A 26,234-nucleotide genomic window follows, 5' to 3' on the forward strand; every position below is an offset into this window, starting at 1 on the left:
CTCGCAGTTTACGTTCATATGTTGTCGCTGATATAGTCCCTAATGTCGTGTTTATTAGAATATACTGGTACAGGTCTGAACACTTTAATATGTCTCAAGGCCGAAGGAGTGTCCGTATTCGCACAAGCACTTCCGACCGCCTCCAGGATACGCTTGCGTACGAGGCTCTCCGCTGTCGTAACCTTTCAGCAGCGCCTTCAAAGTTGGGCAGAGTCACATGAGTACTAAGCATGCAGCGCTGAAAGCCAACGGTACGTCGCCGCGATGAACGCGCACTCAAACAAGCGAATCACAGCACCCTTATAATTCGGCCTGGGCGCGAACCTTTGTTATTCGGCCGTAACAAATGCTTCAGCCGACTCAGTGCGACCGAGGCTGCAGCGGATGTCAGCCTCCTGCTAGCCTCTGCCCGCCTCGAAGGGAATAAAAATCGCGCTAGAACGCCTTCACTCCTCATTCGCGCTCTGTTCCCCCCTCCATCCCCCCTCCCCTCCCCCACCACCCCGCATGAGTCACCACGCCGACAGGCAGGGGCCTTCAAGACACGGGCTCTACCCTGGCGTCAGCGTGTTCCCAGATTGCCGATGGGCAGAGGCCGCTCCAAGCGTCGTCAGAGTACTGCAAGCAAGCGGTCAGAAGCTCCTTAAGACTGAAGTGCATATTGAGATGAAGGTGGGACGGTGAGTGTTTCTTTCCCCGAGGGAGGGACTTCTGTCCTGGCGCATACCTTTTCGTGGTCCTCGGGATAAGTACCTGCTCGTGCGCGGCCTCTTGGGGTTGCGCACGGGTGGGGAAACCAAAATGCGTTTTCTTGGTCTTACTTTCTGGAGATGGGATGTGCGGGTTGCTAATTTGGTGCGGCGGGTTCACTCGCTGTTGCATTCCTTGTCTTATCCACGCGACCCAGGGGATCGGGCTTCCGTAAAACGGGCGCATGTTGTATGATTAAATTTGTAGCTTCACACTAGACTCTGTACATGATGAGCGCTGTGCAATCAGAAGGTCCACCGACGGCCTTGATGTCGTCCTTTGACCTTGCATGTTGTTACTTGAGGTTGCCGCTTGTGCCGGTGGGTGTCATGAGGCATGCTGTGCGGATGTTATAGAACGCGTGTGAGCGGTACGTGACTGACAGACCGTCCGCCATGAGGATAGATGCCCACGATGTCGCTGTCAGTCACCAGGGCCACCAGCTCGATTTCTTCCCACTGGACGAGCCTACACTCTGAACGGTATCGTCGCGCACCCCCGTCTGCAGCTGCTGTCTGAGCGCAGTCACCTCCGCCTCCAACTCCTGCACATGTGCCTGCGCCTCCTCCAGGAACCGCTCGTGCGCGAGGTATTGCTGCCACGTCCGCAGGCCCTGCATCCACGACCACATTTAATTGGAGATGTCGACGGGCGGCGACCGATGGCGTCGGACGCACCATGTACACTGCGGACCCGAGGATGGCGACGGGGATCATGCCTGCCGCGAACTCGGTGTAGAACTGGGCATGGCGCGAAGGCGGGCCCGCGGAGGAGCTTGCACGACGCGCGCCGGCGCGCTGTGTCGCAGACAGGGGCAGGCGACGGGCTGAGAGGCGCAGGAGGGCAGGAGAAAGCATAGTGTCCGCGTCGCGAGGGCCCACGCTGGAGGTGGTGTTTACAGTGTCGCCGTCGGTGACGAAGGTGCGTGTCTAATCTGTCTTCACGCAAACGTCGTTCTGATCGGTCACATAATCGGCGTTTGCGATCAATTCGTCCCGATCTGGTCACCACGGGCGCCTGCCAACCTTCGCCTCGTACCCCCGTACAGCTGGCCCTCGCACATATACGAGTATCCTGGATCAGGTCTGTGTATAGTCTGAATGATACAGCGAACATATGCGATATCGGTATGCACCACCTGAGTTTTACAGAGCTGAATTTGCCCGCTACATGTACTACACAGTGGGGTTCCTGAAAATCCCGGCAGTAGGCTGTCGATCGTCCCCCGGGGCAGCCGCGATGACTGACATAGAACAAACTTACTTCTCGTACGCTGCTACACTACTTGAAAGCTTTCTAGAAGGAATATAAGCTTTTCATTAAACTTGGAAGTATAAGACTGTACCGCTCACAACATAATTCACCCAGTCCCCATCCTCTGCTTTTCTCGGGAAGCCACACGCCCCACATGTTCTCGACGCGTTGAGCAGCTTATCCCATCCCGCGCGTCCCCCTCCCCGCTTAGCGTTCCTGCGCCCAAGAAACAGAAACGCTCAGGTACGTGGCGCGCTTCATGATGCCGAAAAGCGTAGTGCGGTACCGGTGCTGTCACAAGCCTCGAAGGCAGAGGACCCATGCATTGCGTCGGCGATTTACAGATCCCTCGTGGGACAGCGGGGACGCCACCGGGTCCGAAGCGACCGGTGCGGGCGTGGTCGAATGATCGCGTTCGACGTCGAGGGTCACTCGTACTATATCGCTGCTGGCTGTTTCGTCATAGGCACGAGGCCTCGCAGAGGTATCGATAAGGCGTTTTGCGCCTTCGCGGGTTGCGGTGGAGCTCGAAAGGCACCGCGGGTGAACCGAAACACGGTCATAGGACGCTGAGCGCGCGGCGGATACACCGCCACCTTGCGCGATGGTTGCTATATCGGGTTCGAGGGTCCTTTGCATCCATCTGCCCCTGGCAGCATTTTTTGCGGGGGTGGCCGGCTGCGGGGTCCTGCGCACTTGAGAGCGGGAGCGTATTTTCAGGGCGTCGAACGGTCGAGCTGTGCGGCACAATATGCGTCCAGGGGGACAAGTATTGCAGGAGAGCGGGTGGCGGGCGCAGCAAGCGCCGATCCTATCTAGACCGGCACCCCGCGCCCCGCGCCCGCGTCTGGCAGGGGACGTCGCAGGCGTGGGAACGATCAGGAGAATATATACCTTCGCGAAAGTCGTCGCCCATTTCGTCTTCTCCAGGCCTTTCAGCATCAAGTCACCTTGCAAGCGGTCTCTTCACTGGCTGGGCCCTCGTCTTCGTCGTCGCCGTCGCTCTCGTTGTCGTCGCCGCCGCATCCGCTCCCCCCGCCCTCCTGTGATAGACTCAGCTAATTGGACAGGCTTCCAATCGCGATGGACTCGCATACTATGCCCAATCGACTTGGACACTCCGACCGCGCTCCCTCCCCCCTCGCGCAACCCGGCCCCTCAAACCCGCCAGCATGCAGCCAATTGCCGTCGCAACCGCATCGTTTCGCGCACATTCAGGAGGTCATTGACGAGAAGGGCAGTTCATCGCAGCGAGAAGGCACGTCCAAGAAGCCTACAGGTCTGACAGCGGGCATGTCTCCCCTACCTGGCTCTGTCTTCCCGTATTCGCCAGCAGCCTCTCCTGTGTCCTCAATACCTCCTTGGATCCGTTCTCAGCGCCCACCACACCCCCGCCCTGCACAGCTGCAGCCACCATTCTCTCCAGCGCCTTGCCCGATTGCGTCAAGTTGGGCGTCCCCCATATCTCTCCCTACCGCGTCCTCCACCTCCTCATCCTCATCCGCATCACCATACACCCGTCCACGGGCCCTCCGGATAGCTAATCTACTCAAACCTTGGATCCCTATAATTCTGTATGTTATGACGACGCTGGGCTTCCTCGCGGCCGTCAGTTTCTGGAAAGTCGAGGTCTTCGAAGGTAAGCGCCTTGCACCACCGCCTTCATCTCGCCGCGTGTTGACCAAACCTCTGCGATCCAGGGCTGGACCAGCTATCACACTGGCTACAGTCCGACACCTATCTAGGCTATGCTGTGATATTTGCACTCATCTTCGTAACCACATTCCGTAAGTGTCAATCATCCGCATGATATGTTATTGCACAGGACCGCAGCTGACAACGTCTGACCTACGATAGCTCCCATCCCACTATACTCCACACTCATTATCCTCTCTGGCTACACTTTCGGTCCTTGGACGGGCGCAATCATCTCATATTGGGCCTCACTCGCCGGCGCACTCGTCGTCTTCACGCTCTCGCGCACGTTCTTCCGCGCGAGCATATCCCGATGGTTGTCGTGCACGGTCACGATCAAGCGCGTAGTGCGCGCGATTGAGAACAACCCGAAGCTTCTCTTTCTCATTCGCCTCGCGCCGTACCCGTACAACGTGATGAACTGCCTTCTCGCGGCGTCGCCGAGCCTCACACTCCGCACGTACACGATGTGCACCGCGCTCTCCCTGCCTAAGCTCATCATCCACACGAGCATCGGAAGCTCTATCCGCTCCTTCGCGTCGTACCACGTCGCGCGACCCGAGGGTTCTCCGGCGCACGACGCGGACGACGGTGCGGCGCTCTCCCACTACTCCACGGCGGCGGGCATCGTGCTCTGCCTCGCCATCTTCGTCTACCTCTCATACATCACCCGCAAGGCCGTCGATGAGGAGCTGCAGGACGAGGACGCGCTCGATGCGCGGTACGCGGAGGAACGCGTCGCGTTCCTTGCGGGCGAGGACGACTCGAATCTCGACATCGAGCACATGGCCGAGGCCCCCGCACGGGCGCCCGTCACCATCCGTCCACAACCCGTACGCGCGGACGCGGCGACGCCGACCGCGGACAGGCCTGCGGGCGGCACGGACATCTCAGGCTCGAACGCTTAATTATTTCTCTTTGTATATGTTGCCTGCGCGCACGGACATGGACCTGTACACAAGCCGCACACGGTGTAAGATGCGAGAGTGCGCGGCGGTATCGAATCGCCAAGAAGTAGTTTCCTCCCCCAGATACAGTAGTAGTCTCTTGGAGCGCTCGTTGTTGTTGTGCGCTCCCCCATATTCGTTCGCGTTCGCCTTCGTTGTTACGTTAGCTAGCGTACTTTTTGCTGCTGCACACTCGCCGACGGGCTGCCAGGGGAAGGACGAGGAAGGAGGAAGGGGAGGAGGCGGGCTGGTACCTGGTGACCTAGTGGTGTGTACCATTATTGCTATTTGCTAGGCGGCGCGCTGTCTGCGGATTGTCGCTGTCGCCGTCTTCGGAATGAACATGTTCTTCGCTTCTGTGCACGCCGGGTCGGAGTGGCGTTACAGCCCTCAAGATTTGTGCCGCGCAGAGATCTGTGGATGCCTTCCTAGGCGGATCTTCCATCTGGTGGGCGAGGAGGTGAGCAGAATAGCTCGAGCGGTGCGATACGCACGATTCAGCGAAGGGTATACGTAGCGGCGCCGGCAGCTGCCACGCAAAGTGGCATATGCATGGACCTGCGGCGGCAGAGATAGTCCGCGAACGAGACAAACGTGCGCGCTACTACAGCAAGCGGACAGCAGCGGCCGACGTAACTGTAAAAGTATATGTGGCCTAGAGTAACCTTGTCGAGCACTCACGTAAGAAAGAGCCCGGAGGCACGAACAGAAGACGCACCAGAACGCATCGCTGTGAAGGGTTTGGCGGGCGGGTACCTGGAGCCCTTCTTTCGCCCCCAGCTGGCTTCCGCAGGGCCCTGTCAATGAGAAGTGGGCCATGGGGCAGACCCTGCAGCTGGTAGCGCCGTACGTTATGCAGTAGTTGACGTGGCGGCGCTGTCATCTGTATTTTGCAGCCTGGCAGGTACGGCGCGGTTCCATGGATCAGAGCGACTGCGTGGAAGCGGGCGCGCGACGGTGACAGTGCGTACGGCAGCGCTCGGGAGCGTATGTATGGCGTACGGACCAGGACCGGCAGGAGGGAGACGACAAGCGCGAGATGCGGCGGGACCTTGTGTGCCAGGACTGGGAAGACGTCGCGCTCCGCGGAGCACGCGTATACACTGTTGGCCGCCATGTCACGGTAGCGTATGCAGCATCCCAGACGACAGGGCCCTGCTGACGCTAGAGCCAAACTTGCAATGTGAAGGCGAGGGCATGTGCTGCGCAGGCGGGAATAACGAGCCGATAGCGCGACAGCGGGAGCGCGTGGTTCCTTCTGGTGGGTTATGTTTAGATTTGAGCCTGTCGCTCTCCTTGGACATTGGCGGCCCGCCGCAGACAGGGCGGGCGCTGCGGGGATTCGGCGGACGGACTCCGGGACGTGGTGTGGGTGGGACATGTGCCGCGACCTACGATGGCACTTGGACGCCGTCCGGCATCCTGCAAATTTCGTGCGTCGAGTGCGTACTATGCAGACGTGGTGGGAGTCGGTGTGGCCGATGGGGATATGGGGACATGTGGACGACGAGACGTTTAGCCAGGCTTGCTGCGGCACGCAAGGCGGTGACGCTGGTGCGGAATAAGAGTGTGAAGATAGCAGCGGGACGGCAGCAGTGGTGCATATGGTGCCCCCTAGGGAGGAAGGGTGTCGATAGGACGAGCGACTGTTGAAATGGTTCAAGCATCAGCATATATGGCACATGCCTACCGACCACAAGGCGGTGAGGATGTGCGACGTGCGGAGTTGCGTTTGCGCTGCGGAGCTGGCCGAGAGAAAGGGCGGGAATGGGACCGATGTGGTTGTGGTCGTCGGGGTTTGCCTGAGAAGGCGGGACATTGTCAATGTGAAGGACGAGGGGAGCTTGCGCGACGTCGACACGGAAGATCCTGTAGGGGGTGTGGAGATGCGAAGATTGCCCGCGGGCTGGTAAGTTGGAGCTTCGCCGGTGTGTGCGAGAAGGCGCTTGGACATGACATCGTACCGGTGGGATGCCAAGTGGGGATACGATTTCTCCCACCTCACGTCGAGGGGGAGTCTCGCAGGCTCACTGGAAAATTTATCACCTCATCATGCTGTAGCCGTCATATCACAGATGGCGTGCAATCTTCGGTCAGCGGTCTTCTGCCCCGTGTGTGTCCTACACTACAAATGGTTGAGTATATTAGATCCTTGTTTGTCGCGGTGTAGAGATGTTATAACGCACCACATAGAGGTCCTGCACTACTATGATCAGATATATCAGAACATCAGCAAACACATCGTAGCCAGGGTGTCCCTTCCGTTATCTTGCGAACTGCCGTACGGGCGATTACCAACTGAAATAGATCGCAGTAGGGTGGGTGAGTAGACCGGGAGGTTGACCGCGTCGGATTCCGGTGGGTATATCGTGTCCAATGTGGTATACATAGATTGGGCGTGTTATCGATACATACATGGGAGAAAGATGCGAGGTGTTGTACACATGTCAGCCAGGCCAGGCATCGGGCTTACTTGTCAGAGTGGCCGAGTGACTTGCCGGGCTGGACATGGTCCCTGATGCGCTGTTTCTGTTGCACATACAGATTGTGAACATGGTTATAGCGTGACAGCAGTCGGATTTGATGAACACTTACAAGAACTTTGAGCTCTGGGAAGCTTCCTTCGACCTTCCTGTCCCACACCAAGACGGGCGGTTTGCCATCCAAAAAGAGCCACACGCGGAAGCAACCGGCCGTTTCTTCCGCATTCAATGGCAAGACAGTAATCGATTTCAGAGATGGCGTGGGGAAAGTGAGGAAGAGCTCTGTTGAGACCCATGTCGCTCTGTGCAGCCTGTAAATGAATGTGAGACGATCCGGTGCTGAGTTCGGAAGCGAAGAGTACGCACCATCGACACTGTATAGCCAATGTTATTTTATACTCCATTCATCACACGTACGAACATGCACTCACCCTGTCGCAGAACTCGATGGTGACGCTGGGCGAGACAGGCGACGAAGGCGGAATGAACGTGCTCGGGTCCAAAAGGCCCTGTGCCGCTGTAGTCGGCTGTGGCGCAGAGACCGTTGGCTGAAGAGCGTCTGGCTGACAATCGACACAAGCTGCACCGTCTGCCATGTTTGCTGCTGGAGAGAGGAGAACGTCGTGGTCGAGCGCAGAGTCTGAGTGAGCAGCGGAGTGGCGCCGATCTGATCTCAGCTAAACGGTCACGTGGACGTGACGCGTCAAAGTGCACGCGTGAAGGTCGTGCCACCATCGACGCGTTTCTCTCCATCCACCACCATCCACGCCTTCGTCTCACCCATATCTGCTCCTGCTCGTTTTTCTTGGCTCTTAATTGCCTGACAACTCCAGAAACCGCGCATACATGCAGACCGAGACGGACTTTGCGATGGACTCGCCGCATCCAACGAATCCGCCCACCATCTGGCCTGTACACAGTGCGTTAAAATAGCCACTTGCCCGACATGTCGCTCACCTGGAATGTAGTTGAAGTCAGGGTGGCTCACAATGCCACATCCCGCTTCGACACCATCCGCAATGCCGTGCACGCATACCTCACATCCTCCCTCTCCGACATCTACCTACCCTCGGTCATACAAGGCTGGGAGGACGTCCCACTACTCGCCTCCTCTATCGAGAAGATCTCCGCAGCAGAGTGCCCTTGTCCGACCGCGTCGCTCCCGATCGAACAGACGGCCCTGCAAATCCACGTCTACCAGCCGACAGACACGGACGCTTTCGAGGAACTGACAAGCGGGAGCGGGCGGGGCGAAGACGAGCAGATCATGGCCGCTAGCGTCTGCGAGCTTCCGAGCATGTCGTGGGAAGGTCTCTGGGAGAGCTTGATTTACTCGGACGATATCAAGGCGAGGCTACTCGACTACATCTACGCCACTGTCGTATTCAGCGACGCCGACGTCGACTGTACGTGTCCTACTTTTCATATCGGAACTTCTGCTCATTCTGGTACCAGTCAATGTCGTATCGTGGAACCGTGTTGTTTTGCTTCATGGTCCTCCAGGCACAGGCAAGACGTCTCTTTGTCGAGCCCTTGCGCAAAAGCTTTCTATCCGTCTCTCGCATAGGTCAGTGGTTTCATACGCCACCAATCCGTTCTCCACATACTAACTTGATCTAGATACTCGCATGGCCGTCTTCTAGAGATAAACTCTCATTCACTCTTCTCTCGCTGGTTCTCCGAATCCGGAAAGCTGGTTCAAAAGCTCTTCAGTAGCATTATGGAAATGGTCGAGGACGAGGAGACCTTCGTGATCGTTCTCATTGGTACGTGTTATACTTCGCTCTGCAATTGCCATCCTGACGTTGTCAACAGATGAGGTTGAGTCGCTGACAGCCGCTCGCGCTGGTGCGATGGCTGGAACAGAGCCCTCAGACGCACTGAGGGTACGCTTTCGATTGTCTGAAAGCCACAGCATTCGCATTTAATAATGCGTGCATAGGTCGTAAATGCTCTGCTCACGCAATTAGACAAGTTGAAGCACAGGAAGAACTGTCTAGTCATGTCGACAAGCAATCTCGCTACAGCAATCGGTATGTCTCCCAAATTCGCCCTGTTACATAAGGCTGATTACCTTGCCGCAGATTCTGCCTTCGTCGACCGTGCGGACATCGTGCAGTACGTCGATCTTCCGCCTCGAGAAGCGATATACGAAATCCTGCGTGGATGTCTAGCCGAGCTGGTGAAGAAGGGCATCGTTGCGGATGTCGTACGTATACATCTGCCGGATAGCCGTCGCGTTTGCTAATCCCCAATCCTTCGCCAGGAAGTCCCCAGCCTTCCTCAGGCTCAGATTTTCGAGCGCACGGCCGACTTCTCCAACCTAAGTCTTGATCCGTCACGCGTGGACCCGTCGCCACCTTCTACCTCGCAGACGCAGGCCATCGAAGCACGCGAACGCTCAAGAACGCTCGCTATACGTTTGCTCAAGCTAGCACAGAAATGCAGGGTATGCCCACTAATGTATGCCTGATCGTGCTCTTTATCTGACGACGTGTCCCCAGGACCAAGGGATGTCTGGTCGTTCACTTCGACGTCTGCCCGTGCTGGCACATGCTCGATACATCGGCTCGCTTCCAACAGGAGCTCCGCGCATCACTCCAAAAGCCAGCGGTTTGCCCAAGACCGCCACAGTGCCCGGAAGCCAGAGCTCTCATGGCGGAGGTGCGGGGATAGAGACGTGGTTGGATGCCATGGAGCGCGTTGTAGAGAGCCAAGCGACGGAACGGAGTCGTCTGGCGCATTAAGGACGACTCGTGTAGAATAGTGTTGTACTGACGTGCATGTATGTTGTACTATAGTGAGTGCCCAATACTTGTTGTCACCGTACAGAGTAATCTGACCAGCGAACAGCGAATCAGAGCAGGATTGCATTTTCGACCGGGCGCACGAGTGTTGCTCGGCCGCCATGCCCGTGCCCAGACCGAGCGCCCCGCTGAGGCTGACCGCACAGTGTCTCCCGCGCGTACGCAAATAGATTGGAGTATGCAGCGGATGTCAGCCTCCAGCCAGCCCAAGGGGGATAAGTACCGCGTCGGGACGCATTCTCTCCCCATTCGCGCTCTGTTCCCCCCTCCATCCCCCTTCCCCTCCCCACCACCCGCTATGAGTCACCACGCCGACAGGCAGGGGCCTTCAAGACACGGGATCTATCCTGGCGTCAGCGATGTTCCCAATTGCCGATGGGCAGGGCCGCTTCAAGCGTCGTCAGAGCACTGCAAGCAAGCGGTCAGAAGCTCCTTAAGAACGAAGTGCACGTTGAGTCGAAGGTGGGACGGTGAGTGTTTCTTTCCCCGGGGGAGGGACTTTTGTCCTGGCGCATACCTTTTCGTGGTCCTCGGGATAAGTACCTGCTCGTGTGCGGCCTCCACGGGCGGTGCGCGGGTGGGGAAACCAAAATGCGTTTTCTGCTGTCTTGTTTGCTGTGGCCGTGAGGCGCGAGGGTTTCTGCGCGTGTGGACCGTGCTCGCTGATATCATTTTTTACCGCTCTCATCACAGGTCATGCCGACCCGCGTCGTTGCAATTCCGTGTACGATTATGTTATAGCCCCATGTACCACTTAGTACTTGGAGCAGAGAGTGGAATTGAGCATGTTCGTAAATGAAATGATATGCAACTTCGCGATGCCACTTGTTTGCGTCAGCGTTCGAATCAATCATGATAGGTGCATAGCTGTCAGTGGCCCGGAGGTAGGTACAACACGTCACGCACGAGGCTTTCGAGCTATCGAATGAGCAAAGAGAGGAACAGCCAGCCGCGTGGAGCCGAACACTAGGCCCCCCGTGCCCCCGGAAGTTCATACTTAGTTTCCAGGAATTTACTGCGATTGCTCCGGCAGCGATGGCCGGCGCAGGTGAAGAAAATAGCGGCGCCTCGTATGGTTGTTCGCAATTAGCTTCGCCCACAAGCACGCGTACTGAGCCTGAAATACAGGGAGATGCATCAGATTCTTCGGGATCACCGGCAGGGGACAACAATGCTATAATCGAAAATGACATAGTGGTATACTGCGATTCAAGCTCGCGCCGATGGGCTGATGACAAAAAAACTGCTATACAAAGAACTAAGACGTAATCTGGTTCTGACGGACCGCTAAGACCAGATAGACGAGTCGACGGTGCCTTCGGGATTGCTTCAAACCATATCATCCCCGTAATCAGACCAGGGTATGAATGGCGGGATATCCTGCGGAACCGCTGCTACAAGCAAAAAATATATCGTTAGAGCGTTAAGACCTTCAAACGATCTGGCAGAAACTGAAACGTACCGGGGAATTGTGCTGTCTGTAGCTGCCTATCCCTATCTGAGGCTAATAGAGCCGGCAAAGGCCGAGCGAGTTCGACGCAAGGGGGTGTTGTTACATGGCCTCGGCCAACGCACATGTTCTGGTCACCGCCGACGGATGTGGCTTGCGCGCCGGCGGAAGGCTCGGTAGAAGACGTAGCAAGCCGAGACATAGCTTCGAGGATGTAATCTTTGCCAAGGGCTTTCTCGGTCTGCTCCTGTACGAAGGATCCGTTAATCAATGTACGTCTCTTGCATGATCAAAAACCGGCTCTTACTCTCAAGTCGTCGTCGGTCTGCTCGATCAAGCGGTTGAGCTTCCGCAGGCGGCCGGCATGTTCACCGAATGTCCGGGACCATAGTGTGCTATGGCGGAGGTCGATTTCTAGGAAATTCAAGCCTGTCTCCATGCTGTTGTGGTTGTGAGCACCGCCATTTCGATGAGTCGTGCTCCAAAAGCAGCGTAGACGTACTGTTCCAGCTTGTTGAGCATGCAGCGGAGACCGTCCTGCCCAAATTCTTTCTGCTTCTTCTCGTACAGGTAGGTCAGCACATCCCGCCAAAGCGCCACAGTTTTCTTCATGCGTTCCTCCTTGTCCAAGTAGTCTTTGATCGTGTGGGATCCAAAGATGCTGCAGACCGTCACAAGGCCGTACCCTGCCACCTTCAGTCCGGCGAAGACGAGGTCTGTGACGGCCGACGCGTTTTGTGCCATATCCAGCGACATTGTACTGCAGAAGGATAAGTCGGTTTGCGAGCGAGCGAGATAATGTTTCAGGACTGACGGTTCGAGTGATGTCGCAACTTGAAGGACGCGCGACGTGAGGAAAAAACAGGCTGGAGGACTAAGTACTCATGAAATTCTCCGGATAGAACTGACATGCAGGAATTCGGGATATGTGTGAAGGGGCGTGGGCCACGACTCCATGTCAGGATATACAGGCGAGGCCTTGATAAGTCGGCGAAGAGTTGTCGAGATATCCGCCATGCTGGTAGGTCGATTCGCTTGATTGTCCCTTCGCACTCTCGAGATGGTCCATGATGAGAGTACTACGCAGAACTTAGAGTATCCCGATAAGGCTGGGGGAGGTCTGGTTGGGGGTCGTTCGTCGTAGTGGCGTAAAGTATAGGCGCCAGAACTCCGCACACGCCGGCGCTCTGCAACCACACTGACAGCGCCGATAGGCGTCTGTGCACCGCTTCCCGATCCCGCGAGGTTGTTGGAAGAGTCCTCCCAAGCCAGTCACTCTCCCTTTTCCTCTGACAGCGTGAGCACAGGAACTTTATCGTACCTCATTATCTCTGAGAGTACAGCCCAATGTTCCCATATACTCGGATTGTCCCATGATGACCACTACCAGTACTGATCGTGTTCCAGATGTCTATAATCCGGATATCCGGATATCCGAGCTACAAAAGCCGCGACGACTTAGTCGAACTTGAGCTTGAAGGCTCTAGTGCTCGCCCATCCCCTCTTCCGCGAGGAGGCCGTCCTCGCTTCTATTTCCTGCCTCATATCCTGATCATTTCGTGCTAGCTGTGGAACCAGGACTCCACCGCCCGGCAGCGCTCACTCTTCACTGGCAGGGGCCCTTCACCTCACCTGCTTTCATTTCATATGGACGCTAACGCAGTTGGAGACCTGTACGCCAAACGTGATGAGAACGAAATGTTCTGGGTTGCTCGTCAGCCCCACCTGAAGAATCTCGGCTACGATCTCCGTCCGCGGTATCAGCCGGACTGGCAACCGTCTTGGAAGGGCCACCCAGAAGGTTGTTTAGATGCTGAAGATGGCGTCCCTCTCACAGTAGGTCACCGCACCACGCAGACTTGGCAGGATAAAATGCTAATCCATTTTCATAGTGCAGATTCAATGTGATCGACGCCGTCCGACTGAGCGACCGGTCACCCGTGTTCATCAAGGTGGTGCGAAAGAACTCCGAGGAGGTGCGCATAGCAACGTACCTTCGCTCAGGGGAGCTGCACAAGGATCCTCGCAACTGCTGTGTGCCCATCTTGGACGTGCTTCATCTTCCGGGTGATGAAGACTCCTCGTTCATCGTCATGCCTTTCCTCCGGTATATCGACTCACCCGCCTTCGAACTCGTGGGTGACGTCCTCCAGTGCGTCGGGAAACTCCTCGAGGTTCGTAAGCCAATCATGAATGTCTTGCTACCACTTATGCTAACACGCTGTTTACCAGGGGCTGATGTTTCTGCACGAACACAACGTAGCGCACCGGTACGTGTCCAAGACATATGTGCAACATCATCAGTCTGACGGACGTCCAGCGACTGCGCGTCCAAGAACGTCATGATGGATGCGAGCGCCATGTACCCAGAAGGTCATCATCCTATCCTGAACGAAGACCTGCCCGATTGCTCCAGTATCGCCCCCGTGCTGCCTCGCGCGGGCGCAGGTGTGAAGTACTACTTCACCGATTTCGGGATATCCACCCAGTTCGCCGCCGCCGACGAAACCAAGCTGGTCCTCGGCAGCAAAGGCCTCGACAAGTCGCCCCCGGAGCTCTCCGACACCGTCCCGTACAACGCGTTCAGGTTGGACGTCTACATCCTCGGCAACCTCTTCCGCGAGAAATTCACCCAGGTCGGTGTATCCGTAGCGCACCGCGCGTACTACTCGCCCTGGGTCTGACACTCATGCAGAAATACCGAAACCTGGGCATGGTAGAGCCACTCATCAAGAAAATGACGGCGCATGACCCCGCACAACGTCCCACTGCCAAAGAGGCCCTTCGCGAGTGGCAGGTGGTGCAAGAGAAAACCAATATGCTTACTTCCGGCTGGCGCTTGCAGCCGGTGGACGAAGGCACCATCGTTGGAGCAGTTCGTGATACTCTCCATCCTGTGAGTGCCGATCGTTGCTTTCACAACAATTATAGCTGACGGTGCACGCAGCTATCAGTGTTTTACAATGCTATGTCGCGCCGCTCTACACCTGCTCCTCCTGCTCGCTGATTTCCTGCTATCTTCCCCCTGCTATCCTCCCCGTTGTCGTCATCACAATTCTTCCGCCGCCGTTATTCGTGTTCTCCGGCTTTCAATACTCTGTTTCATTCGGGTTTGCTATGTCTCTTTGTTTTCGGTACCGTAGCGCCTTGTCCTGGTACTGTCGTTGTTGTCCTCGCTTGTTGCGGAAATCTCTCTCGCACCCCCTAACTATACGCCCGTCCCGTCTCTCGCTGACCCCTGTTGTCTTGTTGTTATTACGTACGATTTGCTTCGCGCGCGGTCGATGCTCTTTCGCATATCTTGTCGCCTCGCTTACCTCGATGTTATCTATGTATATAGACGTCCCCTTCGCAATATCACCGTTATGTATCCGTTGTAGATGGCCTACGACACGACGATCATGCGGGCGCGGATATGTACAGCGCATACTTGCACAAAGCCGGCGAGTCATAGCTTCAATGTACTGCCCAGGGATGGCGGGATGTCCTTGCCCAGATGTCTAAGACCGTACCCTACATAGCCATGCTATTCAGCTTCGCTGACTTCCCGATGTCGGGATATAATATGCAAAGACCGCTAATCGGTGGCGTATGTTTCTGGACCTCCATTCACACCTCAGGCTGAAGGAACAGATTAGAACGTGATTCCAGTTTGACCTGGGGCGCGAATACTTGCTCGGCCGCGATGACCGTGCCCAGGCCGCGTAGGCCGCTGAGGCTGACCGCACAAGGTCTCTCTTGCACGTACGCAAATAGATTGGCAGCTGCAGCGGAAGTCAGCCTCCAGCTAGCCTCCCGCGTCCTCAGGGGATAAGTACCCTGTCAAGACGCGTTTGCTCCCCATTCGCGCTCTGTTCCCCCCTCCATCCCCCCTTCCCTCCCCACCACCCGCTATGAGTCACCACGCCGACAGGCAGGGGCCTTCAAGACACGGGATCTATCCTGGCGTCAGCGATGTTCCCAATTGCCGATGGGCAGGGCCGCTCCAAGCGTCGTCAGAGTACTGCAAGCAAGCGGTCAGAAGCTCCTTAAGACTGAAGCGCATATTGAGACGAAGGTGGGACGGTGAGTGTTTTCTTCCCCCGAGGGAGGGACTTCTGTCCTGGCGCATACCTTTTCGTGGTCCTCGGGATAAGTACCTGCTCGTGTGCATCCTCTCGGGGCTGCGCGCGAGTGGGGAAACCAAAATGCGTTTTCTGCTTTCTGCATCTCCGGGGGGTGGCGTGTTGCTGACTCTTTGCGACGCGCGCGCTGCCTCTACTTGCCTGATGCCCAGAACAAAGAGGCCGTGATTACTATCGTAGACGCATGTTGTACCGCTGTAGCTTCGCATTGCAGTTTCATATATGATAATTTTTGGATATCCGCTGCCGACGTCCATTATGTCTTCATAGTCGATCTTGCATATCGAGAGTGTTTCACAATCAGTACGTGAATCGCAGTGTCTGCCATGAAGCAAACAGAGTGTGTTGCGAAGCTGTAGCAGGGGACATCGTCGTGGCATCCTGAGGTCGTCGCGTCCTGCTGGCGCTCGAGCCCGATCACGCACGCGTACCGTAACACGCCACACACGTATAACGGACGCGTCACTGGCGCCTGTCGCCGTCCACCCCTTTCTCTCTCACCACGCGTTTCTTGTTGCTTGTCCTTCTATCTGCACCTTTCATCTGAGGATACCACCCAATGCCCACATAGGCAAAGTAATCTTTAAGACATGCATCGTCGAGTTGGTATCGAAGCCCATCTGGGCATCGGAGGTGGGACAGTTTCGAGAGAGGCGGCCGAGAAGTGAGAAATCAACCCATTTCTCGTTTGACGCGACGTACTGATCCATATGTAGCCTCGAGAAGGCGGAAGATCTCTGTCGTCGTCGTAAACCCATGCAGGCTTTGCCGTACCTACGGAAAGCTATGAAGGACCCTAATAACCTTGACGCAGCCGTGCAGATGGCATTCCTTATGCCCACTCTTGGCACGGCCGTTCAACTACTCGAGGATGCGAAGGCTCAAGGTACGTGATCAATCGATAGTATATACCAGATCTGTGACAGTGACTCTCACTGAGACCAACTACTCCCGTTCCGATGTTCCGAGGCACATGTTCTGCGAAACATGGCGTTCAGAGACCGGACGTTCTCGAGGCTGTCGTACACTCGGAATATCTCGGGAGCATTGTTCTGAGCGAGTCGTTTGTCTCGGTTAGAGTCACTCTCACCGTTTTGGCCTTCGCTCACCCATATGTTGCAAAAAATGCTGATTACGCTTATTTAAGGCCGTGTGCACCTGAAGAGTTGTTTGAGCCCTACCTGTTTCGATGATGGGGACCAATACGCTGAGCGCTTCTGGAGCCTACTCGAGACGCGCCCATACATGCGTGTTCTCCAGGCCATAGTGCGTCTCGCCTTCGAAAATGGGGACTACAACAAGTCCGCGTGAGTACATATTCAACCCCTATTTCACTCACCAGTGCTGACACTGCGGGCTGCTAGGGACACCATCATCGAGATGCTCCGTCATTGCCCGGGAGATAATATGGGTCAACGCAGCTGGCTTGGCTCCGTACTGCTTCAGGCAGGACGTACCGAGCACGCCCTGTCGTTCGCGCAAGCCTGGCTTGACCCACGTCACGACGATGGCAGCTGGCCACCACGAGGAGGCTGCGCCTTCAATCCGCCCAGTCGGGCTCCGCTTTCCAAGGATTTCATCGAGAAGAACAAGAAGCATGGGCCAGGCGCGAGCCTGTACACCGCCGCGCTCGCATCTTTCAAGCTGTGGGGCGACTGCGAAGTCGCCCGCCAATACCTCAGGATCGCGGCTTCTGCGAACCCGCACGTGCTGCTGAAGGTGCTCGGGAAGGTGGACAGACCGAGTGCGTGGTGCCTGGCCGAATTTGAAGAGCCCGGCGAGCATGTGCTAACTTTGGAAGCGTGCAGAATCACTCAACTTCGACCCGCGCTCATTCAATGGCCAAGAAGAGGCACATGACTACCTGTGGCTCACACAGGACCTCTGGATGGCCCCAGACGTCTGGGCGTGGGCGGACAGTGACGCCGAAGTCAAGTCATACGTCCTCAAGCGGTGCGTACGCGCGGGATGTGACACCCGCGAGGTGCGCGTCGCAGAGTTCAAACGCTGTGGAGGCTGCAAGGAAGTTGTCTATTGTGGACAGGCGTGCCAGAAGGAAGACTGGAAGGCGCACAAACCCAGTACGTACCTGTGGCATGTGTCCGCGATCGGCGTAACTAAAACCCAGCTGCCGGCAGGGTGCAAGGAACACCAGGAGCAGAAGCGGTTCATGAAGGCCATGATGAACTCCCGGACGACCCCGCTGTCCGAATCAGGCGGCGGCCCCATCGTCGCCTCGGCAGACTTCAGTGCGGCCGGGATCTCCACCACATTCCACTGAGCGCGAGGGCTTCTGCGCCATCTCGCATCTGCGATCTCGGCGGGCGCTGCACGGTGTGCGCACACACGGAGGAAGCTGGCGAGAGTTTGGGCCTCGGAAGAAGCGTGCGTGTCCCTATCGGGGGACAAGCCTTCAGCGGATCTGCAGCGATCTTCGACGCGCGCCTCGGCGAGCCCGCACTGCGCGTCCTGTGGCCCATCTCCAGATCCCGCCCCCCAGCCCCGCTCCGAACGGGCAAAAACGCGCAACCAAGCTCTCTCTCTTCTCGCGCGCGCGGGCACTCCAGTTGCCCTTTCCCTGCGCCTCTGTATCCGCAGAGCGGCCTCGCCGTCCCTTCTCCCCGCCGGGCCCGCCCGCAATCTTGCTTGCCCTGCCCTGCCGCGCAGGGCGCCGACGCGCTTCATGTATGTATATATCTCCGCTTGAGCCTATGCTGCGCAAATGCAATTGTCCAGCCAACTGGGGGCGCGCACCTGCCCAGCTGAGTTTCAGCCCCCGTTCTCAGCCGTTCTCGCGCATTCGAACGATCGCGACCCGTCCCGTGTGCGTTGCGTCAGCCGTCTGTGTCCCGCGCCCAAGTCCGCTATCGCAAGCTGCTGCCTCGGCCAGCCCACCCTGCCCATGCCCTCACTTCAGCACAACTCCGACGCGGCATATGCACCCATGCATCTCCCTCCGGAGATCTGGGGGCCCCCCGCGTGGGCACACCCGTCCCGTCCGTGCACACTAGCCTCGCGCGGAGCCAGCGCCGCTACATCCCCCGCGCCGCCGGCGAATCACCCAACGCGATTAGCCCACCCAGACCGCGCTATCGCGCCCTCGACGACTCGCAGGCCGGCACAGGGTGTGATGCTGTGCCGCGCGTACGTACACGCACTCGATAGTAGGCGTGCGGTGACGGCACACATCGCCCAGGGCTGCAGGCTTCGCGGGTTCTAGCGCGCTCGCCGCTCGCTCGATGTGCATTGGGGGTCCTAGGCGTGCGCCCAGTCCGAGGTGGGCGCCGAGACGGCTGGTTTTGAGGAGGCCCCACCCGCGGTGTCTCAGAAGGACAATGGGTGGGGCCCGGCAGGGGAGGCCAACTGGCTCTTTGGAGCAGCGAAGCTGAGAAGCGGGTCCCCCGAGGCGCGCTTCGCTGGGATGTCCGCCCGCCCCGGCGTGGGCGACATGCTAGGACGCCATCGCGCGCCATCGGGGCGCGGCTTCGCTTCGGGGAAGCGTTGGGCTGCTCGCACGGGCACCGCGGGGGTGTGCGAACGGCGATCGCGCGGGTCCTCGCGCGCGTGTGGATCGAGGATCGTATATTCAGACTCAGTATCTCGCGCGCGCGAGGTGGATCCATTGTCCGGCGTTCTGACTCGGTAGGCAGCGGGGCCACGCGGAGGAGTGGAGTCCAAAGAGGCATTATATATTAACGGGTCCTGTCTACGATACGTACATACAGCGCGGGAAGCCGGCGGGTACATCGGGCGTGGTGGGCCCTCGACTATGTACACGAGCGAACGAGCGCTGCGGGTACGAGATGAAAAGGTGCATGGTGGCGAGAATTCAAAGTGTGGCTAAAGGGCGGGCGATAACGGGAGTAAGTTCAGAGTGATGCGCGAAAGGGGGAGGGGGAAAAGCAGGCGGGTACTACGGTAGACTAAAGCGGCGAGCAGGGGCGGGCGGAGAGCAGTACGATATGTTCGGAGGAGTCGAGGAGTGATGATGGGAGGGCGGGGCGCATGGGTGTGGGTGCGGCCACAGAAGAAGAAGCGGGCGGCGGGAAAATGAACCGCTGCGGCAAGGCTATTGCGATCGGAAGGGCATGAGGCGCGATAAGTATGAGTGACGCAGACGCAGGAGCAGCAGCGCGGGTCACTGCTGCTGCTGGGGCAGGGGGTGCACGTAAAAGATGCGAGAGAGGGAGAGGGGACACATAAGACGGTACGATAGCGGAAAGAACATTCCAAATTAACGCGCATGAAACGGCGGCGGGGACGACGATGGGACGGTGCGAGGATACGGATACGGATACGGATACGGTGGTGGGTGGAGGGGTATGGGCTGAATCGGATCTGGAGCTGGGGCCTGGGACGCGGAAGCAGGCAATGTGCGTGGACGGTGGCGATAACTGAATGACGGCGCACGGCCTAAGTGGACGTGCGGGTCGATAAATTACGCGGGCGCTGCGGCGGCCGCGGAACTGTCAATAGGGTGCTGCTGCTGCGAGTGGCATGGCGGAGAACGGGGTCGAGGCGTAGATGCGGCGCCGAAAAATATGGCCGCGATGGTGGTGAAAGTCCTGGGGTGACGGGGCGAATGGACGAAAGAAGCGAAAATAGCCGAATGGTGGCCGCCAGTCAGGGATGGCGAACGCTGGAATTATAGCGTGCTTTTTGTTTGTTTGGATGGCGTGTGCCGTGCGCGATGGTGCCAGGGATGCCGACGGATGGTGGAGGTCCACCAATCGCGGAATTCGAGAGGGCGCCAACGGGTCCGGGAAGGGCGATCTCAGAGGTTATCGGGTAGACAGAGCATGGCTTCGCCCGACGGGTAGGATGCGTGACGACATCGACAGGCCCGCCGGAGACGACGAGGTAAGCCACGGGCTACGAAGCGCTCACGGCGACGCACCGAGCTCGGGTTAGCGGCGTCGCGCGCGCGCCCGAAGTCCGCTTTTCATCCTCCCCGCCTCCCCCCGACGCCCTGCTCCTCGGGTGTTCAGTACGACCAGTCGAGAAACGCGCCGTCGAAGTCGTAGTCGAGCGGCTCGTCGTCATCGATGTCCGGCGGCGGGAGCTCAGCCGCGCGCGGGCTGACCGGCGGCGAGATCCATTCCGTCTCTACTGCCGCAGCAGGCTCTGCCTTCCGGCGCGACTGCCAGTGCATGCCAGAGAGCTCGAACGTCGTGAGATGGGGCAGGGTCGAGAGCGTGTCTGCGATACGCGAATAGAACGCCTGCGAGACGCGTGAGTCAGCTCCTCCACGACCGGAAGCGCATATACACGTACCAAGTCGGGCAAGTCCCAAAGCGCGCGCGTCGTCATCAAGCGCACACACACCAAGTTGGGGTACGCGAGCGCGAGGGTCTCCAGGAGCTCCGCGGGCGCGGCGCTGGTCATTGCGCTGAGGACCTGCAGGAGCGCGCCCGTGTCCGTGTCCGCGTCCGTGCTTGTGCTCGCGCGCGAGCTCTGATCGAGATCGGGGATAGCGCCCGATTGTCGGAGATGGGGCATCGCCTCTTCCGCAGACGGAGCGCTCGCATTAGGCGGGAGGAGGTCAAGTGTAAGGTCGCCGGAGAGGTGGACCGCGCGGAGGGGACGGGAGGAGAGGGCGGGGAGGACGCGGGCGGGACCGGTGTAGGCCTCGAGGAGAGGTATATGTGACGGGTGTACGTGGGCCGGCTCGGGCTCTGAATGGACGTCTGCGTCGGAGAGGAAGGAGGAGAGCTGGAGGGAGATAAGGGATGGGACTTGGCCCAGAAACGCGGCGAGGTGGGCGTCGAGCGGGAAGTTACAGGTCAGATGCTCGAGACGCGGGTAGAACGGGGGCTCCGGGTGAAGGATATTGCTCTTCTCGCTCTTCTGGGCCTGCGGGGGTGAGAGAATCCAGCTGGCAGAAGCGTCGACGTAGAGCGCGAGGCTCGTGAGATTCGTCATGCGCGCGAGGGCACGCTGGAGGTCGGAGTACATTGGACGTGCGGCTGGATCGGCATCGCCTAGGTGTACGGAGAATGTGCGGACGAGGCCGGCAAGGTCACGTCGTGTGGCTAGGAGACGGATGACGGAGGTGTTGTGGGCGTATTCGGAGAGGGCGAGATGGCGGTAGAGGAGGCGGGTGGCACTGGGGTTGATTGCTGCGCAGGAGAGTGCTGCAGCGGCCAGGGAGGAGGCGTTGGGCGCAAGGGGCGCGAGGATGGCGTCGAGGAGCTCAACGGGGAGGGCAGCGAGCTCCATGTTGCTGGGGGTGTGTCAGCGGCGGAAGAAAGGCGAATGGGTGCACTTGGAGTGCAGCGGCGGACGCGTTGACGGAGAAAAGTCGAGGGTGGATGTGGGACAGGGGCAAGGGATATATAGGAAGGCGAAAATGGGCGATTACGAATGGCAGAGGATTCTCGGCGTGAAGCGAGGGCGGTTCTAGTGGGAGAGCGGATACGAGGGTTCGTGCGCGCCTGGCTCGATTGGAGACGCACTCCGACGTCCCTCTTCCCAACGGCCACGACCCAGAACCGTCCGCATCCGTCACACAGACGATCTCTTCCCAAACCCTCGCCCCACGTGCTCCCGGTCTCTATCCCCAGCTGCGTCCCTGAACTGAGAGAGACCCTGCACCTGTCCCAGCCACTAGTCAGATCTGTCCGACTGACCTCGTCTCCGACCCGCACCCTCTTTTGCCGTTCCGTCCTCCGTTCCGTCGCCCCCTCCGAGGTCTCTCCTCCGGCCACGCCCCACCACATGCCCTCCAGTCGCTCCTCACACGCACGTTGCCATCTCGCCTCTCCCCGCTTACCGCACCACGCCCCCCTCGCGATCCCAACGATTAAGCAGCACATCGTGCTCCCATCACGCCGTATCGCTCGCGCCCGCCTTGCGCCCGGCCACGCCCTCGCTCTCCCGCCGCTAGCACACACAGCCCCTGCGTCGTTGTCGCCGCATCGCGCGCCCCTTGCCCACAAAAGTACGTCAGGCCCTCTCAAAGAGCGCTCTCGCCGCAGTTCGAAGCCCGCCAGAACTCCTTCTCCTTCTCGCCGACCGGCATACGTCACATCTCTCCCTTCCCCTCTCGCACGCCTCTCGATACCCCAACCGCCTTCACCTCTGCACATCGACCGCCTCGAACAACGACCCCCACTCGCGAGCCCTTCACAACGCAAGTGGATGCACGATTGCCAGGGGCGGCATTGAAATTGGAGCTGGAATGGAGTATCTGTGCTTCGGAACCGAGCCACGCACAGGCACCGGCATTGCACTTGCTGCTTCGATATGTAATACGCATGTTCTATGCCGTAAGCCTCATATAACAAAAACTTTTGTCGACCCCGAAGCCCTCAACAGATCCCCGAGGACCGAGGACGATGCGCCGCACATCGAGACTGCGCGCGTCTGCGCAGGGTCTGTTATGGGCGCTTAGCGTGCGCAAAGTGCTATGAAGGTCGAGATCAGCTCGCTGGTCTTTTGCTATCCTACAGGCACCGTCGAGGTATCGAGACAAGCCCACGAGAGGCCATTGGTACGAGACACGAATCGCCATGGCTCAGCGTTCATCCTTGGAGCAGATCTATAACATGACCTAGGCCTCTGTGCCCCCTCCCCGCGACGTCCGGAGCAAGTGGCTGGAGGACAGTCGTGTTCCACGGCTACCCTAGCCCCAATATGGGCAATTACCACAGGTTTGGAGGGGAATCTAGATGAGATCATTCAGGACAGTGGCACGGAGGCCTGAGAATGCAAGGCCGAAAGGCTGCCCCTCTCGAATTATCGCGCCGACCGGGTTCAAAGACCGCATTTGTATTGTGAAAATGACACAGCGGGGCTGGGAGAGAACGCCACTATAAGAAGATATGAGAATTAGCTGAGTCAAAGCGTGACCAGGCCCTGGTTCGTTGCTGTGGGGCGACGAAGGAGCGGGACGAGCGCCATTGGATACTACTGATGGCGGTGTTGTTGAGATGTTGTGGTTTGCGTGTCCTGTAAATTGCTATAGGAAAGGGACGACGTGGGGTCTCCATAGCGCTAGCTATCTCGCTCGTTTGAGGAACAACAACTTGTTTCACAAATCCTCATCCTGTTCGCGCAGAGAGTGCAGAGCTGTGCAGCGCGCCACCGTCGCGTAAGGGCGCCTAAAGCACGTGCCACGCGCCCTGCTTTTCGCTGTCGAGTCCGCCATCGTTATTCCCGCCCACAACCACCGACCCCTCCGCACCACGCTCTCTGGGTCTCGGGCACCTCCTCACCATGCTCAACTCCTTCCGAAGATGCACACAACGGCTCATGTCAACGGCCACGCAGCCCTACCCATTCTCTAGCGTCGCCACGGTCTCCGCCCCTCCCCCCACCCCCGCCCTCGAGGGCCTCAAAGCCGGCAAGGGCCTCATGCCGTACCTCCGGCAACGCCTGCTCTCCCCCGAGAAGCTCGAGCTGCTCGCGCGCTTCGGCAAACGCCACCCCGAGCGCATCCTCCCCGGGTCGGTCCTGCAGGTGACGAGCAAGCACGCGCCGACGGCGTTCACGGGCGTCCTGCTGGGCATCCGCCGGCGCGGCGCGGACACGTCCGTCCTCCTCCGCAACGTGATCAACCGCACGGGCGTCGAGGTGCAGTTCGCGGTGTGCTCGCCGAACGTGAAGGACGTGAAGGTGCTCATGCGCGCGGGCGCGCGCGGAACCGAGGGACGCGCGGGCAAGCGCATGCGCAGGGCGAAGCTCTTCTACCTCCGCGACTCGCCCGACAAGATGACGGCTATCTCGGCGGGCATGCGGTGAGGACGCTGCGTGGACGAGGGCTGCGCAGAGGGGCGTAGTTTGGGGTTGGGAGGCGCAGGGGAGGATCTGGGTTGGGCAAGGGCAGGGAAGGACGCAGGCGCAGATTGGATTGGGGACGTGCTGGGCCGCCGCCGGGAGGTGTGTGCACGCCCACCGGCCGCTCGCTCTTCTCGCTCGCTGACGTTTGGGGCGCAATGTAACCGTGCACTTCGCTGTTCGCTCGCTCGCTCGCGCGCACTCCGTCCGCTCCCATTCGCCCGCGCTCGCTGCTCCGGCACGGCCTCCGGTGCGTCTCCCGCGTGCGCAGAGGGGGAATGCCCAGGCGTGCCTGTACGAATCCGCGCATCCATGCATCATCACCACCTCCTGCGCGCATACGCTAGTCATCGTCGGCTCTATATACAGTAATCGCCTTCTCTCTCACAGTGACACAAGATGCATCTGGGCTTGGGCACAGGGAAGCGTCCAATGGACCCCGACTAAGGCGTGGGCCTCTCTTCGCAACGGTCGCCCGGGGGTCAGACGATGTGCGCCTCTCTGCCCCATCATTCGGTGCGTCCGCGCGATCTCGCCGAGAATCTGCAGCCCTGGTTAGTGAATGAGTGGTCATAGGACTTGCGGGTGTGCGCGCTGGGGCTCGGGCTTTCACCGTCAGGCCCGCGAGGTCTAGATCGAGGGTGGGCACCCTTCCCGCCGGGATGTGTGCGTTCCCGTGTTCGGACGCTGCCCGTGGGTTCTTGGGACGCGCCGCCGTGTGGGGCTCGCATGTCCGGGGCCGAATTCCTACGTGGCAGGCTACGGAGCGCGAGGCTACGCAGCACGCTAGGGTGGGCGTGGAAGTGGGCGGGTGCATGCTGCTTCCCGCCACGGCGTGGGCTGCCAAGCCTTATAAGGACGCGTCGTTCAATTGGGATTGGGAACGGTGCACTCGCCCGGCGCGCCGAGTCGAGGGCGTCGATGTGCGGGGATGGAGATACGTGGATGGAGATACGTCGTCTGCGCACGGTGGAATCGGCGCGTAACGTAATGCTGGGCAGAAGGGGGTGCCCGGTTGTCTGTCAGGCCACCGTGTTTGGACAGCACTTCGGGTGGACATCTGTGGTCGTGTTCGGACGTGCGCGGCTTTATCCTGTGCGCTCGCACGGGGCGCGCGCGTAGCGGTATGTGTGTTGCATTCAGCTGGGTCTTGTGTCTCGACTCGCTGTCCGACATGCCGAGTGGACAGAGTTGCAGATGCATGTTACATGTAGATGAGCGGCACGAGACTGACTCGCTCGCGTAACGCCTAGCGGACGGCGGTTTGTTTGACGGCCGCGTTAGACCTTTGACGGATGCGTTCGGACGTATGCGGTTTTATCCTGTACGCTCGCACGTACGGGGCGCGCATGTCCGGCGTTACGGCGTGTGCGAGGATATTTGGGAGGGCGTACCTGTGCGACTCCTGCGTCTGGCCGGCCGGGGTTAGGAGAGCGTACTTATTGTGTACGGCGTCAGACAGCTGAGCTGAGGCCGTGTTCGGTCGCCAAGAGTGTGCGAGCGCGGAGAAGGCGGCTGTCAAGTAGAGTGCAGGGCGTAACGGGGACCGCAGTTAGCGACGACGGTGCGTTCGGGGCACCGGGCAGGTCGCCCGGAGCGAGGCGAGCAGAGAAGTGCGGGGAAGCGCGAGCGAAGCTTTTCGACGCACGCTCCCGATTCTGCCGTGCAACGAGGACGGTGGTTCTTGCGCCGCACCACGCTCAATGCACTCGCGCTGAATTGGCGGAAGGGATGGGAGCGGCGGTCTCCGATCCGAGTCCTCCGCTCGCGTTTGGGTGTGTCATGCCCCGGGTGGCATTGGGCAGAGCGCTGCCGGGCTGCGGGCGGCGTCGGCATGCGCGAGCTATGGCTATTGCTGGCCGCCCGTGTCCAATGAAGGAAGGCTCAATGGACGGCGGGGGCGGCAAAGAACTAGAGCAGGCCAGGGCGGCGGTGGCGGGCAAAGC

The 26,234-nt window shown here is 59.0% G+C and overlaps 10 protein-coding genes across 10 annotated transcripts; 5 read left to right on the forward strand and 5 right to left on the reverse strand.

The window, feature by feature from the left end:
* Positions 1–1,177: 1,177 nt before the first annotated feature.
* TRAVEDRAFT_118254 (uncharacterized protein) lies at positions 1,178–1,607 on the reverse strand (the record flags this gene model as incomplete). Its single annotated transcript, XM_008037620.1, has 2 exons — positions 1,178–1,363; positions 1,410–1,607. 2 exons carry the CDS (start codon positions 1,605–1,607, stop codon positions 1,178–1,180), a joined length of 384 nt encoding a protein of 127 aa, XP_008035811.1.
* A 1,690-nt stretch (positions 1,608–3,297) lies between these two features.
* TRAVEDRAFT_115925 (uncharacterized protein) lies at positions 3,298–4,607 on the forward strand (the record flags this gene model as incomplete). The annotated part of the gene is made up of 3 exons (XM_008037621.1): positions 3,298–3,643; positions 3,705–3,791; positions 3,862–4,607. 3 exons carry the CDS (start codon positions 3,298–3,300, stop codon positions 4,605–4,607), a joined length of 1,179 nt encoding a protein of 392 aa, XP_008035812.1.
* Positions 4,608–7,042: 2,435 nt separating this feature from the next.
* On the reverse strand, positions 7,043–7,749 carry TRAVEDRAFT_27482 (uncharacterized protein). The gene is made up of 4 exons (XM_008036676.1): positions 7,561–7,749; positions 7,496–7,503; positions 7,242–7,440; positions 7,043–7,175 (listed from the first exon to the last, which is right to left on the reverse strand). Exons 1-4 carry the CDS (start codon positions 7,723–7,725, stop codon positions 7,116–7,118), a joined length of 432 nt encoding a protein of 143 aa, XP_008034867.1. The 5' UTR covers positions 7,726–7,749; the 3' UTR covers positions 7,043–7,115.
* Positions 7,750–8,075: 326 nt separating this feature from the next.
* Positions 8,076–9,967, forward strand: TRAVEDRAFT_163898 (P-loop containing nucleoside triphosphate hydrolase protein; the record flags this gene model as incomplete). The annotated part of the gene is made up of 8 exons (XM_008037622.1): positions 8,076–8,535; positions 8,585–8,696; positions 8,750–8,895; positions 8,945–9,015; positions 9,072–9,162; positions 9,214–9,338; positions 9,396–9,578; positions 9,634–9,967. The coding sequence occupies 8 exons, from the start codon at positions 8,076–8,078 to the stop codon at positions 9,874–9,876; spliced, it is 1,431 nt and encodes a 476-aa protein (XP_008035813.1). The 3' UTR covers positions 9,877–9,967.
* Positions 9,968–10,289: 322 nt separating this feature from the next.
* TRAVEDRAFT_44939 (uncharacterized protein) lies at positions 10,290–12,142 on the reverse strand (the record flags this gene model as incomplete). Its single annotated transcript, XM_008036897.1, has 4 exons — positions 10,290–10,344; positions 11,512–11,633; positions 11,694–11,826; positions 11,889–12,142. 4 exons carry the CDS (start codon positions 12,140–12,142, stop codon positions 10,290–10,292), a joined length of 564 nt encoding a protein of 187 aa, XP_008035088.1.
* An 891-nt stretch (positions 12,143–13,033) lies between these two features.
* Positions 13,034–14,321, forward strand: TRAVEDRAFT_117139 (uncharacterized protein; the record flags this gene model as incomplete). The annotated part of the gene is made up of 5 exons (XM_008037623.1): positions 13,034–13,222; positions 13,279–13,560; positions 13,619–13,656; positions 13,707–14,022; positions 14,082–14,321. 5 exons carry the CDS (start codon positions 13,034–13,036, stop codon positions 14,319–14,321), a joined length of 1,065 nt encoding a protein of 354 aa, XP_008035814.1.
* Positions 14,322–16,035: 1,714 nt separating this feature from the next.
* On the forward strand, positions 16,036–18,243 carry TRAVEDRAFT_27483 (uncharacterized protein). The gene is made up of 6 exons (XM_008036677.1): positions 16,036–16,174; positions 16,227–16,396; positions 16,658–16,817; positions 16,875–17,254; positions 17,319–17,591; positions 17,649–18,243. Exons 1-6 carry the CDS (start codon positions 16,101–16,103, stop codon positions 17,789–17,791), a joined length of 1,200 nt encoding a protein of 399 aa, XP_008034868.1. The 5' UTR covers positions 16,036–16,100; the 3' UTR covers positions 17,792–18,243.
* Positions 18,244–18,476: 233 nt separating this feature from the next.
* Positions 18,477–19,305, reverse strand: TRAVEDRAFT_27484 (uncharacterized protein). The gene has a single exon (XM_008036678.1). The coding sequence runs from the start codon at positions 19,255–19,257 to the stop codon at positions 18,835–18,837; it is 423 nt and encodes a 140-aa protein (XP_008034869.1). The 5' UTR covers positions 19,258–19,305; the 3' UTR covers positions 18,477–18,834.
* A 101-nt stretch (positions 19,306–19,406) lies between these two features.
* On the reverse strand, positions 19,407–21,729 carry TRAVEDRAFT_163902 (uncharacterized protein; the record flags this gene model as incomplete). The annotated part of the gene is made up of 2 exons (XM_008037624.1): positions 19,407–20,731; positions 20,785–21,729. 2 exons carry the CDS (start codon positions 21,727–21,729, stop codon positions 20,495–20,497), a joined length of 1,182 nt encoding a protein of 393 aa, XP_008035815.1. The 3' UTR covers positions 19,407–20,494.
* Positions 21,730–23,698: 1,969 nt separating this feature from the next.
* TRAVEDRAFT_70302 (uncharacterized protein) lies at positions 23,699–25,759 on the forward strand (the record flags this gene model as incomplete). Its single annotated transcript, XM_008037625.1, has 2 exons — positions 23,699–24,248; positions 25,747–25,759. Exons 1-2 carry the CDS (start codon positions 23,728–23,730, stop codon positions 25,757–25,759), a joined length of 534 nt encoding a protein of 177 aa, XP_008035816.1. The 5' UTR covers positions 23,699–23,727.
* Positions 25,760–26,234: the final 475 nt, after the last annotated feature.

Source organism: Trametes versicolor (genome assembly GCF_000271585.1).
Source record: "Trametes versicolor FP-101664 SS1 unplaced genomic scaffold TRAVEscaffold_3, whole genome shotgun sequence".
Taxonomy (NCBI): Eukaryota; Fungi; Basidiomycota; class Agaricomycetes; order Polyporales; family Polyporaceae; genus Trametes; species Trametes versicolor.

Bases quoted from the DNA above. Each gene is read 5' to 3' on its own strand.
- TRAVEDRAFT_27484 (XM_008036678.1), bottom strand. From the start codon at position 19,257: ATGTACCCGCCGGCTTCCCGCGCTGTATGTACGTATCGTAGACAGGAC.
- TRAVEDRAFT_27483 (XM_008036677.1), top strand. From the start codon at position 16,101: ATGCATCGTCGAGTTGGTATCGAAGCCCATCTGGGCATCGGAGGTGGG. The intron at 16,397-16,657 runs GTACGTGATCAA...CGCTTATTTAAG, and splicing joins CGAGGATGCGAAGGCTCAAG to GCCGTGTGCACCTGAAGAGT. The intron at 17,592-17,648 runs GTACGTACCTGT...AGCTGCCGGCAG, and splicing joins CTGGAAGGCGCACAAACCCA to GGTGCAAGGAACACCAGGAG.
- TRAVEDRAFT_27482 (XM_008036676.1), bottom strand. From the start codon at position 7,725: ATGGCAGACGGTGCAGCTTGTGTCGATTGTCAGCCAGACGCTCTTCAG. The intron at 7,176-7,241 runs GTAAGTGTTCAT...TATGTGCAACAG, and splicing joins TCCCAGAGCTCAAAGTTCTT to AAACAGCGCATCAGGGACCA.